The 25226-nt window shown below is 44.4% G+C and overlaps 1 protein-coding gene across 1 annotated transcript in view; it reads left to right on the plus strand.

The window, feature by feature from the left end:
• Positions 1 to 25226, plus strand: part of LOC140698890 (uncharacterized) — a 99951-nt gene that overhangs the window by 54103 nt on the left and 20622 nt on the right. Inside the window, exons 7-9 of the mRNA XM_072970749.1 lie at positions 9887 to 10060; positions 10481 to 10653; positions 15090 to 15308. Of these exons, the coding sequence (XP_072826850.1) occupies positions 9887 to 10060; positions 10481 to 10567 (261 nt within the window). The 3' untranslated portion in view covers positions 10568 to 10653; positions 15090 to 15308. The remainder of the gene's footprint in view (positions 1 to 9886; positions 10061 to 10480; positions 10654 to 15089; positions 15309 to 25226) is intronic.

Below are 25226 nucleotides of genomic sequence, written 5' to 3' on the forward strand. Positions count from 1 at the left end.
AAATTCTCTTTTAGCAAGAGGCTGAATGTAAATATGCAAACAAACAGCACAATTAAATGCTTTTATATATTCTAAGCTGTTTAGTATTTACTTAAAAACCGATTTGAATATTAAAGTGATAACATTTTAAAAATATTTTTAAATTTTTTATAGAGATATAGCTGATTTAAAATATGATATTAGTTTCAGGTGTACAATAGATGCTCCATTTATAGTTACTGTAAAACATTGTCTGTATTCCCTGTGTTGTAAGATACATCCCTCTAGCGTGTTTACATTACATGTTGCAGTTTGTATAAGAAAGTTGGGTAACGCAGAGTCTGGAACGTGGCTGTGTATGACTCAGGTTCACGCTCACCCTGCATGGCAGAGCTCAGGCCTTCACTCCTTTCTGCAGGGGAGCGAGTGGAGGCAGCTCTCATCAGCGCTGGCACCACCCTCTGAGTGGCAGTGACAGCAGTGACTGTGTGTGGACGTGCAAATTGTTTTTCCAAGAGCTTTATATGCGTTTCTGCATTTAATAATCAAAGCCCTCCTGTGAGGAAGCGTTTTAAGTTTTTAATGCATAATACATTTTATTTTGATATTGATAGATTTCAAACCTCTGGAAAATTTACAGGAGTAGTACAATAAACGCTTAGATACAGTTCACCTTATAGGGCACTATTTGGCTTTCTGTGTCTGGCTTATTTTAGCATAAAATTTCAAGGTTCATCCATATTGTAGCCTGAATCAGTACTTTATTCTTTTTGTTTGATAATATCCTTTTCCATTTTTTTTGGTTTTAGTCTATTTAAAAATATTTTCATTGAAGTCTTGTCAGTTTATAATGTTGTGTCAGTTTCTTGTCTACAGCACAAGACTTCAGTTAAAAAGGAACATACCGGCATTCATTTTCATACTGTTTTTAAACATAAGTTACTATAAGATATTAAATATATTCTCCTGTGCTATACAGTATAAACTTGCTGTTTATTCTTTACATACTCAGTAACTGCAAATCTTGAACTCCCAATTTATTCCTTCCCACACCCTCCCCCCTCTGGTAACCACAGTTTGGTTCCTGTGACTCTGTCTGTTTCTGTTCTGTAGAGAAATTTATCTTTTTGTTTCTTTCTTTTTTTTTTTTTTTTTGATTCCACATGTCAGCAATCTCATGTGGTATTTTCCTTTCTCTTTCTGGCTTACTTCACTTAGAATGACATTCTCCAGGTCCATTGATGTTGCTGCAAATGGCATTATTTTATTATTATTTTATGGCTGAATAGTAGTCTATTGGACAAATATGCTACAACCTCTTTATCCAGCCATCTGTCAGTGGACATTTCGGTTGTTTCCATGTCTTGCTATTGTAAATAGTGCTGCTGTGAACATTGGGGTGTAGGTGTCTTTTTTAATTAGGGTTCCTTCTGGATATATGCCCAGGAGTGGGATTGCTGGGTCATCTGGGAGGTCAAGGTTTTGTCTTTGATGAACCTCTATAATTTTTCCACAATGGCTCCACCAAACTGCATTCCCACCACAGTGTAGGAGGGTTCCCAATTCTCCGCAGCCTCTCCAGTATTTATTGTCTGTGAACTTCTGAATGATGGCTATTCTGACTGGTGAGAGGTGATATTTGATTGCAGTTTTGATTTGCATTTCTCTGATAATGATATTGAACATTTTTTCATGTGCCTACTGGCCATTTGTGCGTCTTCATTGGAGAAATGTTTCTTTAGGACTTCTGCCAATTTTTGAATTGAATTGTTTGTTTTTCTTTCTTATTAAGTGTAAAAGCTGTTTACATATTCTGGGAATTAAGCCCCTAGCAGTTTCATTTATTGCAAATATTTTCTCCCATTCCATAGGTTGGTTGTCTTTTTGTTTTGCTTACTGTTTCCATAGCTGTGCAAATGTTTGTAAGTTTAATTAGAGCCCTCTTGTATATTTTTGGTTGTTTTTCTATTGCTTGAGTAGACTGCTCTAGGAAAACATTGCTGAGATGTATGTCACATGTTTTGCCTATGGTTGCTTCTAAGAGGTTTATAGTGTCTTGTCTACATGTTTAATTCTTTAACACATTTTGAGTTCATTTTTGTGTATGCTGTGAGGGAGTAGTCTAACTTCATTGATTTACATGCAGCTGTGCAGTTTTCCCTGCACCATTTGCTGAAGAGGCTGTCTTTACTCCATTGTATGTTCTCACCTCCTTTGTCAAAGTTTCAATGACCAAAAGTTTGTGGGCCTATTCTTGGTAAATGTGTTTATCCGTTCATTGATGGATGGATATTGTTAGTAACTTTTGGCTACTCTGAATGATACTGCTATGAATATTGATGTGAAATTTTTATGAGAATATGTTTTCATTCTGTTGGCTGTACAGTTGGCCCTCCATATCTGTAGTTTCCACTACATGGATCCAGATGGCTGATTGTAAAGGGACTCGAACATCCTTGGATTATGGTATCCAGGGTGTGGGGTTCCTGAAACCAACCCCCCAAGGGTATTGAGGGATGACTCTACATATAGGAGTGGAATTGCTGAGCCATATAACTCTAAGCTTTTGAGGAAATACCAGACTTCTCCAAAGAAGTTGCACAATTGTCCCTTTCCCCTGGCCGCATATGAGGTTTCTCTGCCTCCTGAATGACATTTGTTATTGTCCATGATTTGGTAATAACCATCCTAGTGGGTGTAAAATGAGATCTCATTTTGATTTTGATTTGTCTAGTGATGTTGAGCATCTTTTCATATGCTTATTGGCCATTTGTATATGTATCTAAATTTGTGGTAAATTTAAAAATTGGGTCTGTTTTATTGTATTGTTCAGTTGTAAGAATTCGTTATATATCCTGGATGCTACTCTCTTATTAGATAAATGTTTTGCAAAATTGTTCTTCTATTCTGCACATTGTCTTTCACTTTATTTTTTTTAAACATTAAAACAATTTCTTTACAGGGGAGGTAGTTAGATGTAATGATTTATTTTATTTTTCTTGCTAAGCACGCACTCTCTGACTTGAGATACCCATTTCCCCTGTCATTTGACTTTCTTGATGATGTCTTTTGTAAGAAAAGGGTTTTAATTTTGATGAAGTCCAGTTTATCTGCTTTTTTCTTCTATCACTTGTGCTCTTGGTATTGTATCCAGGAAACCAAAGCCTATCCTAGGACCACAAAGATTTCTACTGTGTCTTCTTTTAGAATGTTTATACGTTTAATTTTTACATTTCTGTCTGTGATCTTTGTTTTAATTTTTATTTGTTATATAAAATATGGGTGTTCAGATTCCAGATTGATTCTTTTGCCTGCAGATACCCAGCTGTCCCTGCACAATTTGTTGAATAGACTATTCTTTCAATGGGGTGTTTTTGGCCCCGTAGTGGAAAACTGTCTGTAAATGTAAGTTTTTCCCCGTGGGTTTTTATTGTGTCTCATAGATTTATTTATCCAAACTTATGCCAGCATCATACTGACTTATTACTATAGCATTTTAGTACCTTTTAAAGTGAGTCCTCCAACTTTACTCTTCTTTTGCAAGGTTGTTTTGCCTATCCTGGGCCCCTTGCACGTCCATATTAATTTTGGGATCAGTTTTTCAATTTTTGCAAAGAAGTCAGCTGGAATTTTGATAGGGATTCCACTGTATATGTAGATCATTTTGAGGAGTCTTAATATTTTTAATAATACTGTCTATCATTCCATGGAAATGGGATGTCTTCCATATATGTAGATCTTTTAAAATTTATTTTGGTGATACTTCAAAAAGTTCAATGTACAAATCTTGTAAACTTTCGTTAAATGTATCCCTCATTTTATTTTTAATGCTGCTGTAATTGGACATGCTGAGTTTCTTATGGGTGGGACTATATATCAATCTTCTTATTTCTAGAATTCCTTAACAGCAATTACCCTAGTTATATATTTGCTACTTAAATCTATCCACAACTATTCCCCGCCCCGTGTTATAAGAAACCAAGACCCAAGTTAAGCTACCTGAACACCTATGTGGAAATGTGAAATGAGACCCTTGGGTGGGGCTTTGTGCAGATGATACTGGAGCTTATTCAGGATGGCTTCATCGTAATTTCTTTTAAACAACCCTTCCGGTGTATTTAGTCAGATACATTAAGAACATGCCCTTTTGATGTGCGGAGTAGCTAAGACTATGATTTTCAAATAATTTCTAGTGAGAGTGTTGTTCTTGAAACCTAATTTGCATCAATCTTTGAAGATTTATGTTTCAGGTGCTTTGACTAAAGAACCCCCACCTGTCTTTAATCAATAACGACAACTAAATGCTCAAGCAACATGTAAGAGCTTGAGCAAACTGCCCCCACCCCGTAGTGCTGGGTGGCTGCAGCTGCAACTGGAGTCAACACTTACCTATCCCAGTACGCTTGTGCTGATCTGCTCAAAGTGGTTCGTCCAACAGTTTGTCAGTAGTCTGTTGGACAAAGTCATTAAAAATTGATTGAAGGTTGCTGGAATGCAATATATTCTTATTAATATTAATTAAGCACATATTGAGTGCTTATTGTATGATGGAATTGTCCCTCAGCCTCACATGAATATTATTTCTCATAAAACCTCATATATTTCCTTGTTAATCTCACTTTACAGATAAGGAGACTGACAATTAGGTCTTCTCTCTTTCAGGGGAGCTCATTATCAATGATGGGAAGTTATAAGGAAAAAGATATTTATTCATAATGAGAAAACATTTTTCTGAGGGTCAGCAAAGAAGAAGATGAACACTGAAGAAGGTGATCATTGTTCAAGTGAGACAAGCCCTGGGTTGTGCGGAGTCTGCATCCCTGTCCTAGAGAAGGCACGTGTAGAGCTGCGTACTGGGTGAGGCGGCGCGGCCGCGCAGGGAACGCGGATGCTGGGCCGTTGGGCTGTGCTCAGGCCCGGTGGGGCTTTCTCCTAAGGGCAGCGGACCATCATTGACAGATTTTATGTTGGAGAGTGGGGTGCTCTCGTAGTTCACTTTTGTCTTGTAGAATGCTTGGAAACATTTAGAAGGCTTGGCAGGAGGTGATGTGATGAGTCAGAGTAGGGTGGCTGCGAGGTGTAGCAGTGTTCAATTTTCAAGTGGTTTTCAGGCCCAGGCTTGTGGCTCAGTAGCCGTGTCAGTTTGAATGACGCACTCAAGGAAGTGAAACAATTTATCTAATCAATTGAAGCAGCGATGTACCCAATTCCCAGGACTGTTGTGGAGATCCAGTGAGATAACGTTTGCAGTGTGCAGCATGGTCCCAGCACAGAGTCAGTGCTGAGTGAGTGCCAGTGAGTATCTGGTAGGTCAGGTGTGGGTGGTGGGACTCGGTGTCTGAGGATATCTGGGCCCTGAAGGAGGGGTCCATTCACATCTGTGAGTGATGGGTCTGAGTTGGGAGAGGCACGGAGAACTTAGCCCCCGACCAGAGGCCCTGGGCAGGACGGCTATTGGAGGAGCACCGTGAAGTCAGCTCTTTGCAGGTGGAGTTGGAGGTGCCCTTGTGACATCTAAGTGCAGTGTCACGAGCTGAAAGTGGAGGTCTGCGCCCAGGCTGTGCATTTTCGAATAATGTCAACTCCTGAGGACACCGAAGTATTGATCACTGAACGGAAGTCATACTTTACAGGACAAACGAATAGTAGTATCACCTCTGTCATCAAAGCTCACGTCTATTTATTCATCACTCAGTTTGCTAATTATGTACTTACAGAGCTCACTTCACCGTCCTCCCGTGGGCTCAGGCTCCACAGAAAAGAGCTGGTGTGTCTTCCTCTTTTCCAGAAGAAGACACATTTAGCTTGTAGACTTCTGTACCTCGCCAGACTTAGGATATTAGTTTGTTGGTTTAATTGTATTTTCTGTTGGCCATGTCCTGACAGGAGAGAAATTTTACCTCATGGTCATTTTTCAATTAGCTGTTACTGAGAATTGCTGATCTGATACATAGTGTATGTATTATATTAACTTTGTAGAGTAGTTATCATTTTTCTGTCTTTGCCCTTTAATTTTGATTGCCCCTTCAGTGTTCTATCCTTTTTGGGGCCTTATTTTTTTTTAATTAAAAAATGTCTGTTAACAGTTAAGAAAACAAAAACAAAGAAAAAATGCACATGGGAGCTAAATTTAGAAAATGTCTAGTGTGTTTTCTTTCTCGGCAATGGAGGGTTCTAGAAACTCGTGAAAACTTTCATTGCACAAGTTCCTTAAAATGCTGATTAAGAAATAAAACCTTCCTTCCTCATCTTTCAAGCTGCACAACTAATTGTCAAGAAAGAGAGGGAAAATTCTCAGAAACCAACACAAATGAGAAAGCAGGGTTTCTGGGAGATATGCGAGCCTTAGAATCCCTGGGGTGCTGGTTTGATCCTGAACTGATTTTCAGTTGCCTTGACAGGAGGGCAGGATGTGAGCCCCAGGCCTCTGACACTAGGAGTTGGATGGGGGATCATATTATGGGCCAAGCCCATCCTGAGGATCTTGGTTTACTAAAGGGTGAAATAGGAAAAAAAAAAATTCCTCAAGGCAAGAAATTAAGGAAAGTCAATTTTGTTGGAAGAGGGGAAAAATAACAAATCCAAAGTAAGGATATAATTTAAAGTTGTTCTGGCATTAGAGTGACCACAAACACCTGGCAGAAAAGCACAGATACTCCTTGATTGATAAGTTGTGTTTTGAATGAATCAGTGAACAGCCATTCTGAAAAAGGCCTCCAGAGTCTTGTGGATCAAGATACTGGACAGCAAACACCTCTCTTCCAAGGTCTCATTCAAATAACCAGAAAGGTTTTAAAGGAAAGAAGCCATAATCATAGATCTATTTATTAACAGTTCTATATGCTACGAATTCAGAGGTGACTATGTAGTTGTCTCCTCTATTATGGACCTTACTTTCTCTTTGGGGAGACAAAATGACATAGTTGGTAATCTTGGTGGAGGGAGGTGTTAGTCTGTTGCAATTAGCCAGGAGAGGAGATTAAGAAAACAGTGAAGGGTGGGTGAAATTTTTAGCTGAGGACAGTCTTGTTCACTTGGCTTTTAATTGCAGGCTCAATGAACTGTCACTGGAGGGAATAGATCTTACGGAGGATGGACATAGCTCAGGCCTCATTGGAATGGACAAATGAACCTGGAGAAAGACAGTCAAATCTGTGCAGACATTAAAGTTCACTTGAACGTGCTGCATCCTTGAGCCAAAGATAGGACAAATATGCAGCAATTCTTGAGGACAGAAGAGTGGTTTTTAAGGTTCTCCAAGAATGAATCCCATGGAACCGAGATGGCCAGTTGTCAAACTGAGACTTTGTTCTTTGGACGGTGTACCCAGCAAGGGTATTGGCCTTTTATATGTTTCCATTTGTCTTTAATACATGTCTGTTGATGAGGACGTGGGCACAAATGTTTGACACCTTGTCGAGGCGATTTTGGATACCTGCCTAGAAGCACGGGCACAGTTGCGGCTGCTTCATACATCTTGCAACCCATCCCTTTCCCCGGCTCCGTGATCACGGCAGAGTGGTTCCTTGTTGACCTGTCCGTTTCCTCTGTGACATCATAACCCATGAAAAGACCGGAGCATATTAACTTGGCTTTGTTAAAGTCAAAGAAAGAGATCAAATGTGGAGTCAGATTTGTTCTTTCCTATTTCAGTAGTACCATGGAGATGGCAGTTTGGGCAGCTTTTTGTAGTGTCCTTGAGGCTTTCTCTCTCAGCTTCTTTGCGCCTCAATTGAAAACCCTTCATTGCTGTCTGGCCTGCTGGTAATGCACACTGCCTGTTTTGCCCTGAAGATGTGTTCTGTTTATAAACTCATCTCTACTCCTTGGAAAACAACACAAGAAAACCTCAGTTGGTTTTCCACCAGTCATGGGCAGGGGTGAGGTATACCATGTTATTATTTCATAAAATAATAGTAATAATAGTAATAGTAATAGTACTAGAAATAATAATAGTATTATAATAATAATAATAATATAAAAGAAGTCTTAAAACAGGACTGAGCACATTGGAGAGAGTCAATAAATGCTTTCTGGCTTAAATCAAAAGTGATGACTTAGTGATTCCATGGCTGCTGTATTTGCTAAGCTAGTTACTCCTTTGCTCCATTACACATTATTTTAACTGAAAAAGAAATGCAAGGAAATGGTTAAAAAAAAACTCAAACAGAGCACAAAAATACACAAGTGAAAGAAGTTTTCCCTCATCCTCTGTTCTTTCAGCCCTGTCTGGAGATGCCACTGTTTACTATCTTTTGGGTGCTTTTCCAGATATGCTTTGCACATTCCCACCTATGCATGTAAATTCCTTTAAAATTTTAGTTATTTTTAACTTAAAGAGATTTAAATCCTCAAGTGGCTTCTGCCCGGGTAATAGAACAGAACAAATCTGACTCCATATTAGATCTGTTCCTTTGAATTTAACCCTATGCTCTGTCTCCTAGGCTTCATCTTGCTTGTAAAAAATTGTTGCCTAGAGCCTGAAATACACAGGAGAGCTTATTCTGAAGCTCTGACCTTTAAGGATATTGAACACTTTTTCATTCATTAAAAGATAGCAAATTGCAGAATAGAAAATAACGTTTGTTTTGTTGGAGATTTACAGGGATCTGACCCACGCAGATAGCTGTAAGAACAAAGGATTCTAACAAGAAGGAATTCCTACACTAAGAAGTTTGCAACAACCAAGCGCGTAGGGAAGGAGCCTGAATTGTGACTTGGGGAGATGGTTTTCCAGAACATTAGTTTGCCAACTAGGTCTACAGAAACTTGCTATTCCAAGCCCCAACATCTGGTTTCCAAACTTATTGGCCTGTCCTGCACTGGGGAGAATGAATTTGGACTTGGTAACACTCCTATCTACCTAGAAAGCTGGGCACTGGAGCTGAGTGTTATGGAAACAGGCCAGCCAAGAAACAAGCACCAATCGGAGTGCTGGAGTACTCAGAATTATTATGCCGGCGGGCTCAGAGGGGCTTCTGCTCCGAAGTTCTGAGCACCTCCAAGACGTGCACATGAGGTTTTAAATACTTCAATACAACTAAGGGGATATTAGCCAATAAGACTTAAAGAACAAAAAGCAAGGAATCAGTACACTGGAGCTTATCAATTTGTAATAGATCACGTTACTGACACTTGTTGAGCTTGGAATTACGAGTTAGGTTGTTAGGCCAATAAACTGACACTAAACTTCAGATTTACGAGATAGCCCAGCAGAACTTAGATCAGTAAACCGACACTTATCACACTTAGATTTGTGACTTAGCTTGTTAGCCCAGCTGGACTTTTCCTTCACATGAGGACAGCTCTCCCACCCCCAGGAAACCACTGTGAGCCCTTGATGTTTCCACTAGGGTGGGGTATGGTTTACCCAGGAGGGATGGGGACTATGCACCAACACTCAGGCAGTCTGCTCTGTCTGGGGCTCTGATCTTGTACCACACCTCTCCCCGCCAGCCCAACACCTGGGACAGTGGAGCTAAGGCAGTGATCCTTCCTGCCTGTTTCCCAGCGTGTAAAAGGGGAATATGTGCTCTTCCCAAGGAAGTTCTGAGCGACAACACCTGCGGGTGCTTGGTTCTCAGAGCAACAGAAAACCCAGCTCCGCATGGGGGCAACGGGTGTGATCCCCGTAGTGTTTCTGCAGAAGCATCTAATGGAGGGCTGGATCAGGGAGGTAAAACATGAGCTGCGGGACTTGAACGGTTACAGAAGGGTACAGAGGTAGGTCTGCCATCTCAGGGTGCCCTAGAGGTAAAGCTTTTTCTCTCCAACTCCGCTACGACACTCCCCTATCCAGACCCATCCCTTCTCTGCTCTTCCTGTCCATCTGTATCCCTCCACTTTTCCCCTCTTCTCCACCCGCTCCCATCTTCTCCCTCCCTCGCTGTCCCACCTTCTCTCGCAGAATCCAGAGAGGATCCATGTCCGTCCTGCGCATGCGCTGTCGGTGCCTGGTGGTCCGCTGGTTCGAAGCTCCATGTCCGAGCCGGGGATTGGCCCCAAATGCTTCTCAACTCTGTCGCCCGTTAGGCCTTTGGTTCCTGCCTGGGGCCGGGGCTTCTGGCTGTGGAAGTGCAAGGTGGGGGGCTCCCGGGAAAGGGTTCAGGCGGCTTCGGGAGGGTGATCCGCCTTTCACAGCCCCCAAGGGCGCCAGTCAGCCCGTGTTCAGCTGAATTTCTCTGGCCAGACCCTTCTGACAGCACCACCTGCCCCGGCGCCCCGGCCACAGCTGTCCAGGTCCAGGTGTGCGCCTGCCACCTCTCACGCAGCCGGGATCCCCTCAGTCCACGGCTGGCGTCCCCTTCCCCTCTCCCGCCCGCGAGTCCTCTCCTCCCGGGCTTCCTCTCCTCGGCCGCCTGCCCGTCCCCACCAATGGGCGGGCTGTTTCCCGGGCGGGCGTGGTCTGCGGACCTGGACGGGAGCGGGCGGCTTATGCTGGTGCTGGGGCTGGCCTCCGAGCGGGGCTGCAGCCCGCACCCCCCCTTTCCCTCCCCCCTAGGGCTGCCCTCCTTTCCCTTTCACCCTCCCTCAGGACCAGCTCAGTGGCGTGTGTGCTGCTCCCCGGGCTGAGAGCCTCTGGCTGTAGCGCCCAGCTTCACCTGGTGGAGTCGGGAAAAGGGAGCATCAGTGCTGAGCAAGCTTCTGTCTCCTCCCTCAGTGTTTCTGCCGCAGGTAAGTACCTTGAACACTTTCAGGTGTTATGATGGCGGTGCTTGTTGATGTCACGTGTTTTTATAGTGAGAGGGATTAACAGTGGTGAAAGCAGGGCTTGGTTCTGTTAAAAATGAGCTGAAGGCATGAAGCTGTGATATCCTCCTTCCTTCCCTCTCCAAGGGTGAAACGTGTGACCGTCGATTTTAAAAAGACAGTTACAGTCCCTAACTAGCCCAGCCCAGCTAGTGTGTGTTAACAGGAACAGCATCACCAGAGGCCTTGGAGACCCAGGGATATTGCAGTCCTAAAGAACTCCTGGCACAGTTTGGTTTGTATTGGTTTTTTGTTTTTCTTAAATTGTGGGACAGACTAGTGGTATAAAAAGAAAAATATTTGTCAAGAAATATTTTTTCATATAACAGCGTTATTGTGATATAGTTCACACACCATGAATTCCATCCATTTAAATGGTAAAATTCAGCAGCTTTTAGCATATTCACAGTTGTGCAACCATTATTATTCCAGAACGTTTTTATCACTTCAGAAAGAGCAGTGGAAATGAATGACCTATCCACCCCTCCCCAGTGGTGGTTCTAAAGAAATTTCTTGGCTAATCTTGACCATAAATTCACTTGTTACATTCCAAGAAAAATCTGGTAGGAATTCTAATCAGAATTGCAATGAATCTGTCTATCAAAACAGGAAGAATTAACGTCTTTATGGCACAAACTTCTTCTACCCATGAATATATTTCGGACCCTATATTTTCCTCTGTCCAGAGCCTGGCCCATGGGAAGTCCTCACTACTTGTTGGGCTTGTGAATGATGAGATTCTATACATCGTTAGTTGCAGCTGTAGCCTTTCACAGAAGAGAAAAGAAACCTCAGTGAAACAAGTGACTCTCTGATGGTCAGAAAGAGTGACAGCCATTGCTGGAGTGATCCAGTGGACTTGGTGTTTGCAACCAGAATTCTCCACCACCTACAGCTAAGGGGATTAGAGTGTTCTTTTATTTTTTCTTAATGGCGTTGCTTTTATTTTTACTTATTTTTTAAATTATTTTTTATTTAAGTGTAGTCAATTTACAATGTTAGTTTCAGGTGTACAGCAGAGATTCAGTTATAAACATATGCATATGTATATACATATGTTTTAGATTGTTTTTAGTATAACTCATTACAAGAAATTGAATATAGTTCCCTGTGTTATATAGCAGGTCCTTGTCATTTATTTTATATTTACTAATTTGTATCTGTTAATCCCTCCTTTCCTGCCTGCTAAATACAGTTTGCTTTCTATGTCCATGAGTCCATTTATAGGAGCACCATTTTTCCTAGTAATATATGCTCTTTGGCTGCTTTCAGTTTCAGTAATTCCATCTTATCTGTGGGCGCTTTTCTTCTGGTGGCCTTAATGTGGTTTGCACACGTGGTAATAGAGATCTTTATTTGGGAGAACTCCAGGTCTCGTGTAGTCCCTGGTACAGAATGCCCACTGAATTGATGATTGAACTGGGAAAAAAGCACAGTAAATGCTGGAATTTCCACTATGGTTGAGAATTCCAGGTTTCAATAACCTGTTTAGACAACCTTAATATTGGCTGCACCCATACTGGGCAATTTGGTGGAAATTCATGATATGGTGGTGTAGAGACGGGGCCTTATATTCTTCTTCTCTTTCTATTTTCTAACACTCATTCTCCTGGGCCTTCCAGATCCTCCCCCAGAAGTGCCCAGAGCTGGCTTGGTGCTGCACTGAGGCAATATTTGTTAATAACGCCCTTTCCTCTTCTCCTCTGAGCCTCCGTTTCTTTCTGTGCACAATGAGCGCTTAGACTAGATAAATACTTTTCAGTTTCTTTTAAAGCCATGTTTCCTTTGAGAAACAGAAAATGCAAATATCTCCTCTCAACCCAACCCTTTAGATTTTGGTATGTCCTCCAAGGAGTGACATAGCTCTTTGTGAAAAATTGATGTGATTTTGATTGCAGGTGAAACAGAAAAGACTCTTCAGAGATTTATTGCAGGGAGAGGGCAGGAAAGAGGCAGTATGTGACACTTTCTAGTGTGAGCAACGGAGCAGGGACTTGGATTTAAATACGGTGTCTGACGTGGCCTCTCTCCAATCTTGTAGAATGTGATAAACTTCTCTATCTCAGTTTCTTGATGTGTCAAGTTGGGGTGATAATATTTTAAGGCTTCTGTGAAACATTATACAAATAAGACATTTGTGTCTCGGTAGAAACAAGATCTGCTAGGGATTCAGGGATTTGTTTAAAAAAAATTCTTGTCCATAGCACTCTGTCTGTGTGTATTTAGACGTTCCTGGAGGGTGAGGGTGAGTCTAAAGTCCATTGTGGGACAGGTGGCCCATATTTCTCCGTGTCCCAGTTTACCCCCTACTCCCCAGTCCTCTTCCTCAGTCCAGGATGAAGTTCCCTAGTAGATTTACACAGAGGTCTTGTGGAAATGGCTTTTCATTTTATTGTTTCACCAAGAAAGGCTGCCATCATGATCTCTGTGGTCAGGTTTTGAAGGGCTGCCATCATGATATCTGGTAAGAATTCTATGCAATTTGGAGTTCCAATTTAATGAAAAGAAAAAATTACAAATAGAAAATTAGAACAAGGGTGGTGACAGGGGCTCTTTTAAGTGGACACCATTAGCTTTGTTAGCTTCAGGTGCTGTGGCCTGTTGCCACGAGGACCCATCCTCTTGCTCTGAAGTTGGAGGGACTAGTGGGCTCAGTGGGAATGTTAACTGAGTGTATCTCATGGGCTGGGCATTGTCCTATTTGTACTGTGTGTTCCTTATTTGAGACAGTGAGCTCACCTAACCTCGATAACCTCTTTAAAATATTAGACTTTTAATTTTGAGATGTAATGTAGATTCCCATGTGGTAGTAAGAGATTATATGGAGAGGGCCTATGGGCCCTTTGCCCAGTTTTCTTAATGGTTCCATCTTGCAGTGTTGGGGTACAATTCATTACTGACTCACTAACAATTTGAGGTTTGTGTTATTGCCCTTATTTCTATTCACGATTAAACTGGGGCTTCGAGAAGCACACAGGTCTACCCAGGTCACCCACATTGTTAATGCAGAGTCGGGTGAACGTGGGCTTGGGATTTCCAGGCAGTACCATTATGATGGTTTGTGGCAGGGAGCAGCATTCACTTTGCTTGTTTATTCATTCATTCAACAAACATTTATTGAGTAAACTCTGTGGGTCAGATGCTTTCATAGAGTTATCTGATTCTTCAGCAGTACTGAGAATCAGGTAATGTTTATATTTTTAATCTGAGAAAATTAGCTCTGAGAGGTTATAACCCCCCCAAAGGAAGTATAACTCATAAAGGAGGGATAGAACATGTGTACAGTCACCTCCTTTTATGCAGGTGGTACCCTATGCATTTTACATTTTCAAACATCCGTAATCCAGATATATTCTTGTAAGGCAAGGCTTTTTTTTTTTAATTGAAGTATAGTCAAGTTTACAATGTTGTGTCAATTGCAAGGTGTTTTTTGACTTTTGAATTAAAAAATACTTTTTCAGCTGGGTAATTAGGTGTATTTACTTGTTTCATTTTTAAAATGAGGTACTGGGGTTTGAACCCAGGACCTCGTACATGCTAAGCATATGCTCTACCAATGAACAGTACCCTCTACCCCAAGGCAAGTTTTCTTATCCATTATTATGAAGCTTAGGAGTTCAAATAAATTGAATAGGAATCCAGATCTTTTGATCCTACTGTGGTCCTTTTCTTTATATTCTGCTGAAGGGGGTTGGGGAAGCATTTCCTTTGTTCATTTCTTTATTCAGCATTTTTGAGCAGTGACTTTGCATCAGGGCCTTGCTAGGTGCTTGGAAATAGAAAATAAGAAATGACCTTTCTCTGCAGAGGCAGGAAGCCTAGACCAAAAGCTGGGTAATGTGATCGAGCTACAGTAGCCATATGCAGACTCTGAGGACAAACTGTACCCTTGGATTTGCTTTGGCTTCCCTTGTCTTCTGGCTGGTACACACCAGGTCACCGCAACCCAGATGGGCCCGTAGCACACAGCAGAGAATGTACCTCGATCTCCTCTCCCCTCTCGGCAGGGCCTGCAACATGAGCATCCCTGACTACGTGCAGTGTGCTGAGGACCACCAGACTCGTCCCGTTGTGGTCCAATCCATAGAGATCATCTCAGAGGAGAATTTCTTTTGCATCTATCAGCTACTCACCTCGGTTAGCCATATCAGCCCTTGTGGCTCCCAGTGGACACTCTGTATCCACTACAGGCACCGCTATGTGCCCGAGAATCGGTGGAGCGTCTTCCAGAAACACCCCAAGGTCGTGGGCCTTGTCACCATTACCGAATGTCTCTCTGCCAAGGCCTTCGAGAAGCTCCACATGCAGAGGAGCTGTATGGCACATCGCTTAATGACTCTCAGCTTTTTGTCTTTGTGCAGCATGGGGAGGTAGCCGAGCAGACGCGCACCGACGTTGCCTTCAATCTAAGAGTACTGCAGGGTGGTGGAGAAGAGGATCGAGGACTTCACTGAGTCACTCTTCATCTTGCTCAAGTCCAAGTGGCTGGATGGTGGCCCCAAGAATTCTGGGGACAAGATCCCCCTCCCCTGCATCCCGTTTGAGAAGGAGGACTTCATGGGACTGGACACAGACAGCAGGTAAGTTTACCTGGAGGCCAGTCCACCTTGGCTTTGTGCTGGATTGCTTCCCTACATCCAGAAAGGGATCAGCAAGGAAGAAGTCAATCTTGTAGCCAAGGGGGGAGGGAGGTGCAGCCCGCCGGTTTCCAGACATTTCAAAGTGAATCTGCCTTTATTTCAGAGAGATCCTTTTAGGGTTAGTGTGGACACTTACTCCCACTTTACAGCCAGGAACATGGTGGGACCCCTGGAGTTGCTGTCCAATAAAGTAGCCAAAGCCACTGATGCTAGGAGCACTGGGGAGGAGGCTGGACTCAGCTGAGATGTGCTGTAGGTCAAATGCACATCAGACGCTGAGGCTTGTCTAGTAAAAGTACATAAACTATCTCTTTACTTCCTATATTGATTACATGTCAAAATAATAGTATTTTACATACAGTAGATTAAGTAAGATCTGTTCTTAAAATCACATTCTAGTATTTGTTTTTTGTTTGTTGGTTTGTTTCTTTGTTTCAAATTTTAAACGTGGCAACTGGGAAACTTTCTTTACATGGCTCTCATTTCATTTCTGTTGGACAGCCTGTCCTGGGACAGTCTCATCCCTTTGCTTATAGATGAGATGCTGAGCCCCGAGAGGCAGAACGAGGCGCTGTTTGAGCTGCGGCTGGAGCCACTGTCACCTGCCTCCCAGGCCCAGCACCTTTTCAGCTCAGGCCGTCTCTTCCTGCCCGACAGCCACCATGCCAAGTTAGGACATCAGAAACACCGCCAGGGACTTCCTAATGAACTCCTTATGCAGGGAAAGGCGTATCACGGTGTATGGGACAGAGCAGGGAAATGTTCATTCCCACTTTGTCCCTGTGATTAAGTCAATGGCCCCACTTTGCCTCGGAAGTACAGATGAGCTCTTCTGGGCTGCCTAACCCCCACCTTCTGCTCTGTTTCCCCATATATCTATCGTGTTGTCCCTCGGGCTGAAGAGGGTGAGATGCCTTTGCCGAGACGTGGTCCCCCTTTGCTGGGGTGAGTGAGGGAAGCTGTGTCCCCCCGGCATACGGCCTCGGTCCTTGAGTCTGGAGAGGGCTCATGGTGGTACCACAGGTGGCGGTCAGAAGACCTGGCATGTGCTACCGGGCCCGCTTTGGAGGTGGTGCTCTGTGACTCTTGAACTTACCTAAGATCAGATCCTACTTTCTGGTTGTTGGTAAGTTGGAGGAGAAGATGCTAGAGAATTAATAAAAAGAATGTCTAGACCAGCCCTGTGAGTGAGAAGCACAGGGGACACTAGACCCACCTGCGAGAGCCCACCTAGCAGGCTCTGGATGAATTTTCTGTTCCTCCCCGGAAATAGCTCTATGGCTTAAGGAAGAGGAGAGGCATGTCGTGGCCATGATCTGTACTTGTCCTCACAGGGCCCTGTGATCTACATGCCCGCACTCCCCATCTGCTTCTTGGAGATGAGTTGACATGTTTAGGAGCCTGGGCACTGCTGAGGGCATAGCTCCCAGCACCGTGCTACACAGAGTCTGGCTCTGTTCACCTCACCTGTCAACTCCTGCTGAGGCCCCAGACATTAGTCAAGGTAGGTGCATCAGCGAAACCTAAGCAGGGACCACCTTCTCCCCCTGGACAGAGTGGTGAGTGAGCAGTGGAAGCCTGGAGCCCTGCCCCAGCCCCCACGCCAGTGCCACTTCTTTTGTCATAGGAGGCACTGGTGACATTTTTGCTCAACAAATGCTTCTCTCTGAGTCTGCAGCCCCACCAGAGAATGCCAGCTTGTTTTTGCCTTTAGAAGTCTGCCCTTGGGACTTGGCCGAGTAGCCGGATGTGTACTTAGCCCACAGTGGTTCAGCGCATTAAACCTGCCTCCTTGTGGGTCTGTCTATTGTGGTACCATAAGGGCTCAGCCAGCATCTGAACGTCATTGAGATAACGCGGCCAGTGAGCTAGGGTCAAGCACATTCTCCTCCAGTCACTTTTACTCCATTGTTTCTGTTACTATTCCACAGTCATTAATTTTTTAAACAATGCTTTGGTGCAGGAGCAGAGCCTCATTCTCTCCTGCTACTCTTGGTGGAAGTGAGTAAAACGGTCCAGACTGAAATGCGACAACAATTTGTAGCTCAAAAGCTGCCTAGACGCTTGTAGGTGGAATTTGGGTTAGGGGAGCTGAACACGTTGTGGACCCCGGCAGCGCCGCTCCCCTCAGGCCCCTGCTTTCCCTTGAGCAGGAGGTGAGGTTGGACCTCACCATCCCCGTGTCCCTGGCCTCACACACTCACATAAATTCTTGTACATGCAGTCAAAATCATTTTTGTTCTTGTGTGATTCTAATTTTCTCTTGTTCCTCTTTTCCTTTTTCTTTACTCCTTTTTCACTTGTACTGCCCAGTGAGCATGTTGTTGCTTCTGAAAATGTGGGCTGTGCACACCCTGCATTGGAAATAGCCAGATTGCCCTCCGTACAGTCTCCATCACTTTAAAAACAACAACTTAACAGCTGTTTTGATCCATCTATTATCTTAGTCATTTTTTATTTCTAATTTTTTGGAATATTTGCTTTGTTAGCTCATCACCCACTGGTGTTTGATACCTGTTGAAATCCTTGCTTTTGAGGAACATGTTTGGTCCTCCTTTTATTTGGTGACAAATGCGCCCTTATTAAATTTGTTTGATTGTTTTGAAGAAGTAAGATGCGAATTGATTTTGCCGGGTGCTCAGGGATTCTTTTCATGGAGTATTTAAACTTGTAAGGTCAAACTCTGCAGCATTTTGCTCGATTCCTGCTTTTACACAAACGTGCTCGGCACGCGGTTCCTGGCTGTCGCTGTGTGACGTGCATGACGGCGCTTCCTGGCCGGCGGTCACTGGTGAGGAAGTGGCCGCCACGGAGGTGACAGCTGCAGGGGACGCTGTTGGAGGAAGCGGTCACCGTTTGGTTCTTTAATTTTTTTTTTTTTTGCATTCAACTTCCCCGTGCCATTTACTTTACTTTGCCTTCATAAAGGGGCAGAATTGGGTCTAAAATCCATGACACTATTTGTTCCCTTTACGAGGCTGGTTTTTCTGGGTATCAGGACAACATGACCTTCTCCTAAGTAGCTGGCTCACCTGGATCTGTTGGACACAGGGACAGCTAAAAGGGCCATAGCTTCCTCTCTGCTTCAGCCAGTGGGCATTCAGAGCTGGGTCTGTGGTTTGCCTCAGCAGCCGTGCAGACCTCCCTGCCCCGGCCTTTACTTTTAACCCATGTTGGCAGTAAAGAGTTGAATCTGTTTCTGTTGCAGCTGACATCCACCACTGACAGCCGTGTCGTTAGTTTGTGGTAGTCAGTCTCCAACACCCCAGACAACCGTGAAGGAAGATGATTTGGCCGACCTAGGACCCTGGATTCTCACCCTCACCATGGTTCATCTCACCCGGTGGAAGGGTGTGGCCACCACCATCATGCTGACCATGAGGCCTTGTTTCTCCTTTCATGCTCTGGTCCAAATGTGGACACTTCATTTTTCACTGAATTTGTCTCGCTTGAGACAGGCCAGAATATCTGAATGAGTCCATCACATTCTGGGTGGGGAACAGAACAGAAGTAAGTGTCGCAAGTAGATGGAGTCTAGGCTGTCCGGGTTGGCAAATGCAGGCTGGGATCTGTGATGGCTGGGCTGTACACTGGACACAGGCCTTTCCTGTGGCTCCTGAGAGCCCATGAGTTGAAGTGATAACAGCCTTGCGTGGATTCCCCCATCCTCATCTGCTCATTGGCAAGTGTGTCTGCTAATTAGGAGCTCCCCCAGACCTCGGGCCCTTCAAAGCTCAGACCATGGGAGAACCTTGAGTCCCTTCTCCTGGACATCCTGTGTGAGAATCCACTGCCTTCTGAGGTGAACAGCGGCAGGAGATGCCTCCCCCTCCAGGGAGCACCCTACGGAGGACTGTTAGTGCACCATGCTGTGAGCTTGTGTGTTTCCGGCCATGGTCCCTACAGAACTACAGTTGAGATGGGCTTATTGATGGAAATAACAGGACTGATTCCAGGGCAGGGCCTGGGGGAGGGAACAGTGGAAATTGAATGTGACCTCAGACACCTCGGTGGGTGCTGGGGCTGTTACTAAAATGGGGAGTCTGGGAGATACCTGCCAGGAATGGAATTCTAGAGTAAATGGTGGACATGAGGCATTTTTAAGATGCCATTTGTCATCCAAATTAGGACTTCAAAGAGGCACTCGGGTCGATGAGCCTGGGGCTCAGGTGAAGGAGCCGGACTAGAGATACACGTTGGGAGTCGTCATTCTTAGCTGGTGTTCACAGCCTTGCATGTGAGTTAGATCATCTCGAGAGCTGCAGACTGAGGCTGAGGGGTGGCAGGGCTGTGTCTTGGTTGGAGGAAAGCCCAGACCATACAGCTTTGGTGTGTCAGTCAGTGGCGTTTGCCATTTTCAAAGCAATGCCAGTTATCCTTAAGGGGCCAGGGGCTGGGCAGGGCCAGCCAGGAAGAAATCTGAAGGGAGGGTCGTGGCCACGTGTGCGTCTTGGGAAGGTGCAGAGTCTGCAGGGTACGGGAGGGTAGACTCCTCAGATGCTAGAGTTGCAGTGAGGAATGGGGAGAAGTTAGTCACAATCACCTGTGAGGGAGGGAGGGAGGTCTAGGGAGCCCCACCTTACCGGACTCGCTTTCCCATGAACAGAAGGCAGTCAGACAGAGGATCTGAGGTGAGAAGGGATGGGCACTGGGAGGGGAGCCAACCTGGAGAATGGTGCTTGCAAAATTCTGGAATAGTCTCCCTGAAAAATAGAGTTAAAAATACCCAGACTCTTAAGAACATTGTTAGTGACTTGGGAGGAGGCAGTTGTTTTTCTGGCCTCCTAAGGGTAAGGCATGTATCCAGGGATACACAGAAGATACGGGCAGTCTGTTCCGGGGGCTTGATCGTTACCGGGGGAACAGTGCAAGTTTAAAGGGGGAAAAGGGCAGTGGAGGGAAACTAGCCAGGCCCCGTGTCAGGTACCAGTCGGCCGCCCTACTTGCTTGTTGCATTCACATCCATGCCTCCCAGGTGGGCGCTGACAGCCCCCTTTTAGGGATTGGGAAGCCTTCTCAGAGGGGTTAAAGAATTGGTCCATTTAGTGACTAGTAAATGCTGTAGCAGGATTCAAGCAGGGCCTTGTCAGAATTCAAGGGCATGTTCTCTCTACTGTTTCCAGTACTTCCCTGTTATACCTGGAATGGTGAAGTGGGTCAGTTTTGGAGCCTTTCAGAAAAAGTATGATTTAAGCGCCTCTGGACTGTTTCACAAAGCTCAGCATTCTTTGATGGTTCTGAAGCACGCAGTGATTTTCGCCCCAGAGAGGTAACGTCTAACTCCTTTGATGATGACGTGGTTGCAAATGGTGTACAGGTGCAAAACCAGACTTTGCAGCTTCTGAAGGGAAACTCTCCAGTTCTCCCTTGGTCGGCTTTCTTCCTCGGGATGTATCTGTGCTGCAGCATAGGCCTGAGCTTTCCATATGGAGTGAGAGTTTAATATCCGATGTTAGCATAAAACGGTCAGATGAAGAAAATCGACGTTGACAATTTATTTTTGGGTTTCATTAGTCAAAATATACTATCAGTTAATGGCCCATATAGCAAATGAAATTGAGTACAGGACATTGCATTTCTTACTTTCTATTTAGAGTTCTCTTACAGAATAATGTTGCCTGCTTTGGAACATCAGCTCCACCACTCACGGCACCTATCAGTGTGTTGGTGTGATTACATTTACAGAGTGAATGTAATCTGGGCTTCCTCAGCCCCAAACACTTCAGTGCAGAATCACGGGCTGTAGACGTCTGTTAGTCACGCAAATACTTCTAAAATTATATGATTCCAGAAAAGAAAGAAGAGAGAGAGAGAGATTGCCTTTATCAAATTTCCTTTCAGTTCTAAATGAAAACTGTTGTTGAGCAGCTCTGGTTTCCTTTGGATAAGAATATATACATTTCTTTGCATGTAACCTGGGTTTTGGGCTAGAACACCAAGTTCTTGCTGTCCACAAGCCACAAAAATAGTAGCCAAATTGCACACGTGTGAAATAGTTTATACTTTTTTCTGAGAAAGTATCCTTGAATTTGGGACTTGGGCTGTGATTTCTGCTTTTTGCTTCCCCCACCTGTCTTGTAATCTCTCACTCCTTCCCACGTGGTTCCCAAGTGTTCGTGGTCTCAAAGGAGCGGGCAAACACCCAGTTGGTCACCATGTACTGCTGCTATAGATAGAGCCCAGACAAGACCTAAAGGACATTATCAGAGAGGACTTCCTGGAAGAAATGGGCTGTACATTCAGTTGTGAGGACAGAGTAAGAGTCAGCCAAGAGAAGGAGTCAAGAATGTGGCTCAGGTCGCAGGGGCAGCCCGGGCAGAGGCCTGGAGGCTTTTGGCGTGGGGACCCGGGGAGAGTGCCCTGTGCGGTCCAGGGTGGAGGGAGCCCCTGCTGGGGAGGACACTGGAGAGAGTCCGGGGTGTAGGGCTTTGGAAGAAGTTGAGTTTTACTAGAACTGACACAGTAGGCAGTGAAGGGTGTCAACAGAAGTGACCCTCAGGAAAGGTACTTCTGGTTTTGCTTCTGATATACTACAGACAAAAGGGTCGGGACGGGCGAGAGCAGGTATGTCTGTCCCTTTGAGATCCAACCCGTCATTCATTTATTCATAACACGTGCACTTCAGTGAGTCTAGGGGAGAGAGAGTGTAGCCACATAAATAAGCAAAATGTATTTGCTTCTTGAGAGCTTAGCATTGTCAGAAGTTGACTTAGCCTAGAATGTTCTAGGAAGAGAGGAACAAATTGTGGAGGTTGGAGGGAGGGAAGGCTTCCTTGGGAAACAGTCAAAATGAACCTGGAGGCAAGTGGGAAGTAGGAGCAGGTCAGGGGGCTCCTGAGGTCACTGGGGACCTATGTACTGAGATGAGGCTGGGCGAGCAGGGTCTGGGGTGGGGCTAGAACTCTACCAGGGAGCCTCTGAACTGTTTGAAGTGGGGTTGATGTAATCAAATTTGTGCTTTGGGAAGGCTGTCGTGGCTTTGTGTGTGTGTGTAGCGGGAAAGAGGCGGAGGGTGCCACCAACTGGGGGATCATTTGAAGACCATTCACAGGCTGGGATATGGGCTTCGGGGCTACTTGGGGACGGCAGGGGCAGTGTGGATGCCGGCTTTCCTTATGGGGGACTTGTTAGCGGGGCTGCCCTAGAGGCACCTTGTTGCTGGAAGAAAACTGATGGAGGCTGCCAGGTGGACATTCCTCTTCTCTCCTTCCCTGCCTAGTGTGATGATCTTAGCTCAGCCAACATTTGGAACAAAAGAGCTAATCTCCAGGGTTGCCCAGGCCTTTGTAGAGCTCCTTCGAGTGAGATCTGATAGGATTTAGGTTTGTGTTCAGATCTGGATGTTCACTTAGCTAGAAACGTCCTGTCATTTCGATTTCCATAGGGGTTTTTATTCCTGATAAAGATTGCTTTCTTGGTGAGAGGAAAATTATTACAGCTGTTGTCTTTTTCAAAAAAAATCATATGTTTTAAGAGCTTTAATATTCAAAAGAATAGGAATATATAAAATATTTAAGGAAGTCTTTGGTGTAGTTTCTTTGCTTTCTGAGCTAATGTGGAGTTAGAGCCTTTGCATTACTTAATAGCACATCCTTGTCAGTATTTAAAGAGCTGTTAGTGAGCACCCCAGGCCCCACCTCTCAAAGAATCGTTAAAGTTTGCTCTGAAATAGTGAGGTCATAAAGGTCTTGTTTTCAGAAATCAAAAGGTTTTAAATACGCCCCATAGCTCCATTTATAAAATAATAATAAGTTCAAAATTAAGAAAATGGAGGATAATTGATTTTTTTTAAAGCCTAAACATAAACTTTCTTGTGCTAATGTTGCAACTGGAAATTTTGAAAAGAAAAATCCTACTGCAATATCATCTACGTGGTATATATATATAAGTTTCACGTTTGAAAAGTAACTGCGCAGTGGTTTTCAAAGTCAGGAGCATTCCAGCTCAGATACTGGCAGTGATGGTTGCTGGTTTTCAATGGAAGAGCCTAAATTTGCCTTCTTAGCTTTTTTTTTTTTGTACTGAGAAGGTTGAGTAGTGCTTTGCCAGGATGATTTTCGGGCAATTTGAGGGCAGATGTCGTGTTCCAGCAGTGAGATATTTCCATGCATTTTATTTTCTGGACATCACCAGGGCACATGTGGGGTTTGTGCCTGCAGGCTGGAATGCTGCAGGACTCCCTAATCCATCACCATTATGTCCTGGTGCTGCTCCGGTCAGTGAATGATTTTCTGTGACTTGGAGGTAATGTGGTCTGATGGTGATGATCAGACGTGCAGTTAAATGCTATTAATTGAAATAAGAGTAACCTAGAAACATTGCTCTAACAATACAGGATGAGGGAGGAGGATTGGCTGAGCTGCTTGCAGTGGGGTGTCTTCTCAGGTGACTCCCTCACCGTGATTCCTGCCAATATCCACCCCAGCCCTGCACGGTAGTCCTGCCAAAGCAAGCAAGCACTTTGCTCAGAAACGCACTGAATTTCCTTGTGCCTCTGTTTGTTGGCTTTTTTTTGAAAGCACATTTTGCCCTTTGCTTAAATGCCATCCATGCTAGTCATCCCTTACACTCATTCTTCTGGACCTCGTCCATACATAGCTGCTGAATGGATGAACAGAATGTAGTATCTCCATGTAGTGGAACATTATTCACACGTAAGAGTGAATAAAAAAGAAAAAAAAAAGAGGAAAATGAAAAATGCCACCTGTTTTGGGAAGTCCACCCTGACTGTTCAACCCACACTTTTCCCTTTGAAACCCAATCACTTATCTCCATTCTACTCTTTTTGATAGTACTTACCACCTTCTAATAATCTTTAACGTTTCCAAAAAAAATATATAAATAAAGAGATGCTGATGCCACTTCAAAATATACAAGCCTTGCTAACAGCATGTTAATTGAAAGGAAGCAGACACAAACGGCCACATATTGTTGATTTCAGTGATCTGAAAAGCCCAGAAAAGCACATGCAGAGGCAGAGAGCAGGTGATGGTTGGAAGGGGCTGGGTGGAGGGGGATTACGGGGTGAATGCTAGTGATAGGGGGATTCTTTTGGGCTGATGAAGTGTTCTGGAAATAGAAGGTGTTGAGGGCTGCACAACCGTGATTGTGCAGAAGACTGCTGAGCGCTGTGTCTGGGAGTGCCTGTTGTTGGGGCATCTTTATTTTGTTCACATCCTGCAATGTGAAGGGCCATCTTCTGCTGTGGTCATTCTACTCCTGTGAGTGGTGAGGGTCAGAGACTTTGTAGAGTCCTGTTTCTTTTCTCCCTCTGGCTGAGTGTAGGCAAATAAATTTAAGCCTGTGAAATTGCTCCATCTGCAGAAATGTCTTTCAGTTTTGCCTGGTGTAAAAATCTTGAGAGCTTTTAACCGTTGAGGCTAGTCTGTGGGGGTAAATAGCCTATGAAGCCTGGGTGAGCCCGGGAAGAGCCGCGCTTCCCTCCCAGACACGGGTGGGGATTTCACCCCCTTTCAGGCAGTGAAGGGCCCAGACCCGTGGGCAGACTTGACAATCGTGAATATTTATGTGTATCCGCTGCTTCATCTTGGATATTAATTTCAAGCTGAGTCAGTTTGTGGCGGCAGCCTCATCCTACAACAGGAATTTATAGTATCTGCTCTTTGAGGTGAAGACCTGACAGACTTGATTATTTAACAGTCTGCTTTGAATTGATATCTCAGATTCCTTTGTCAAAAGCAAAACAGCAGAAATACAGACGTCCTTTAATTCCAATGTGGCCTGGAACGGGTTTAGTGTCTGTGCCTCAGTGGCCTTATCTGCGGGTGGGGAAGATGATAACAGTGCTTCCCTCAGAGGAGCTGGTGAGGGGAGTGTGAGAACCACAAATGGAGGACT

The sequence above is a fragment of the Vicugna pacos genome, chromosome 10 (genome assembly GCF_048564905.1).
Source record: "Vicugna pacos chromosome 10, VicPac4, whole genome shotgun sequence".
NCBI classification, from domain to species: Eukaryota; Metazoa; Chordata; class Mammalia; order Artiodactyla; family Camelidae; genus Vicugna; species Vicugna pacos.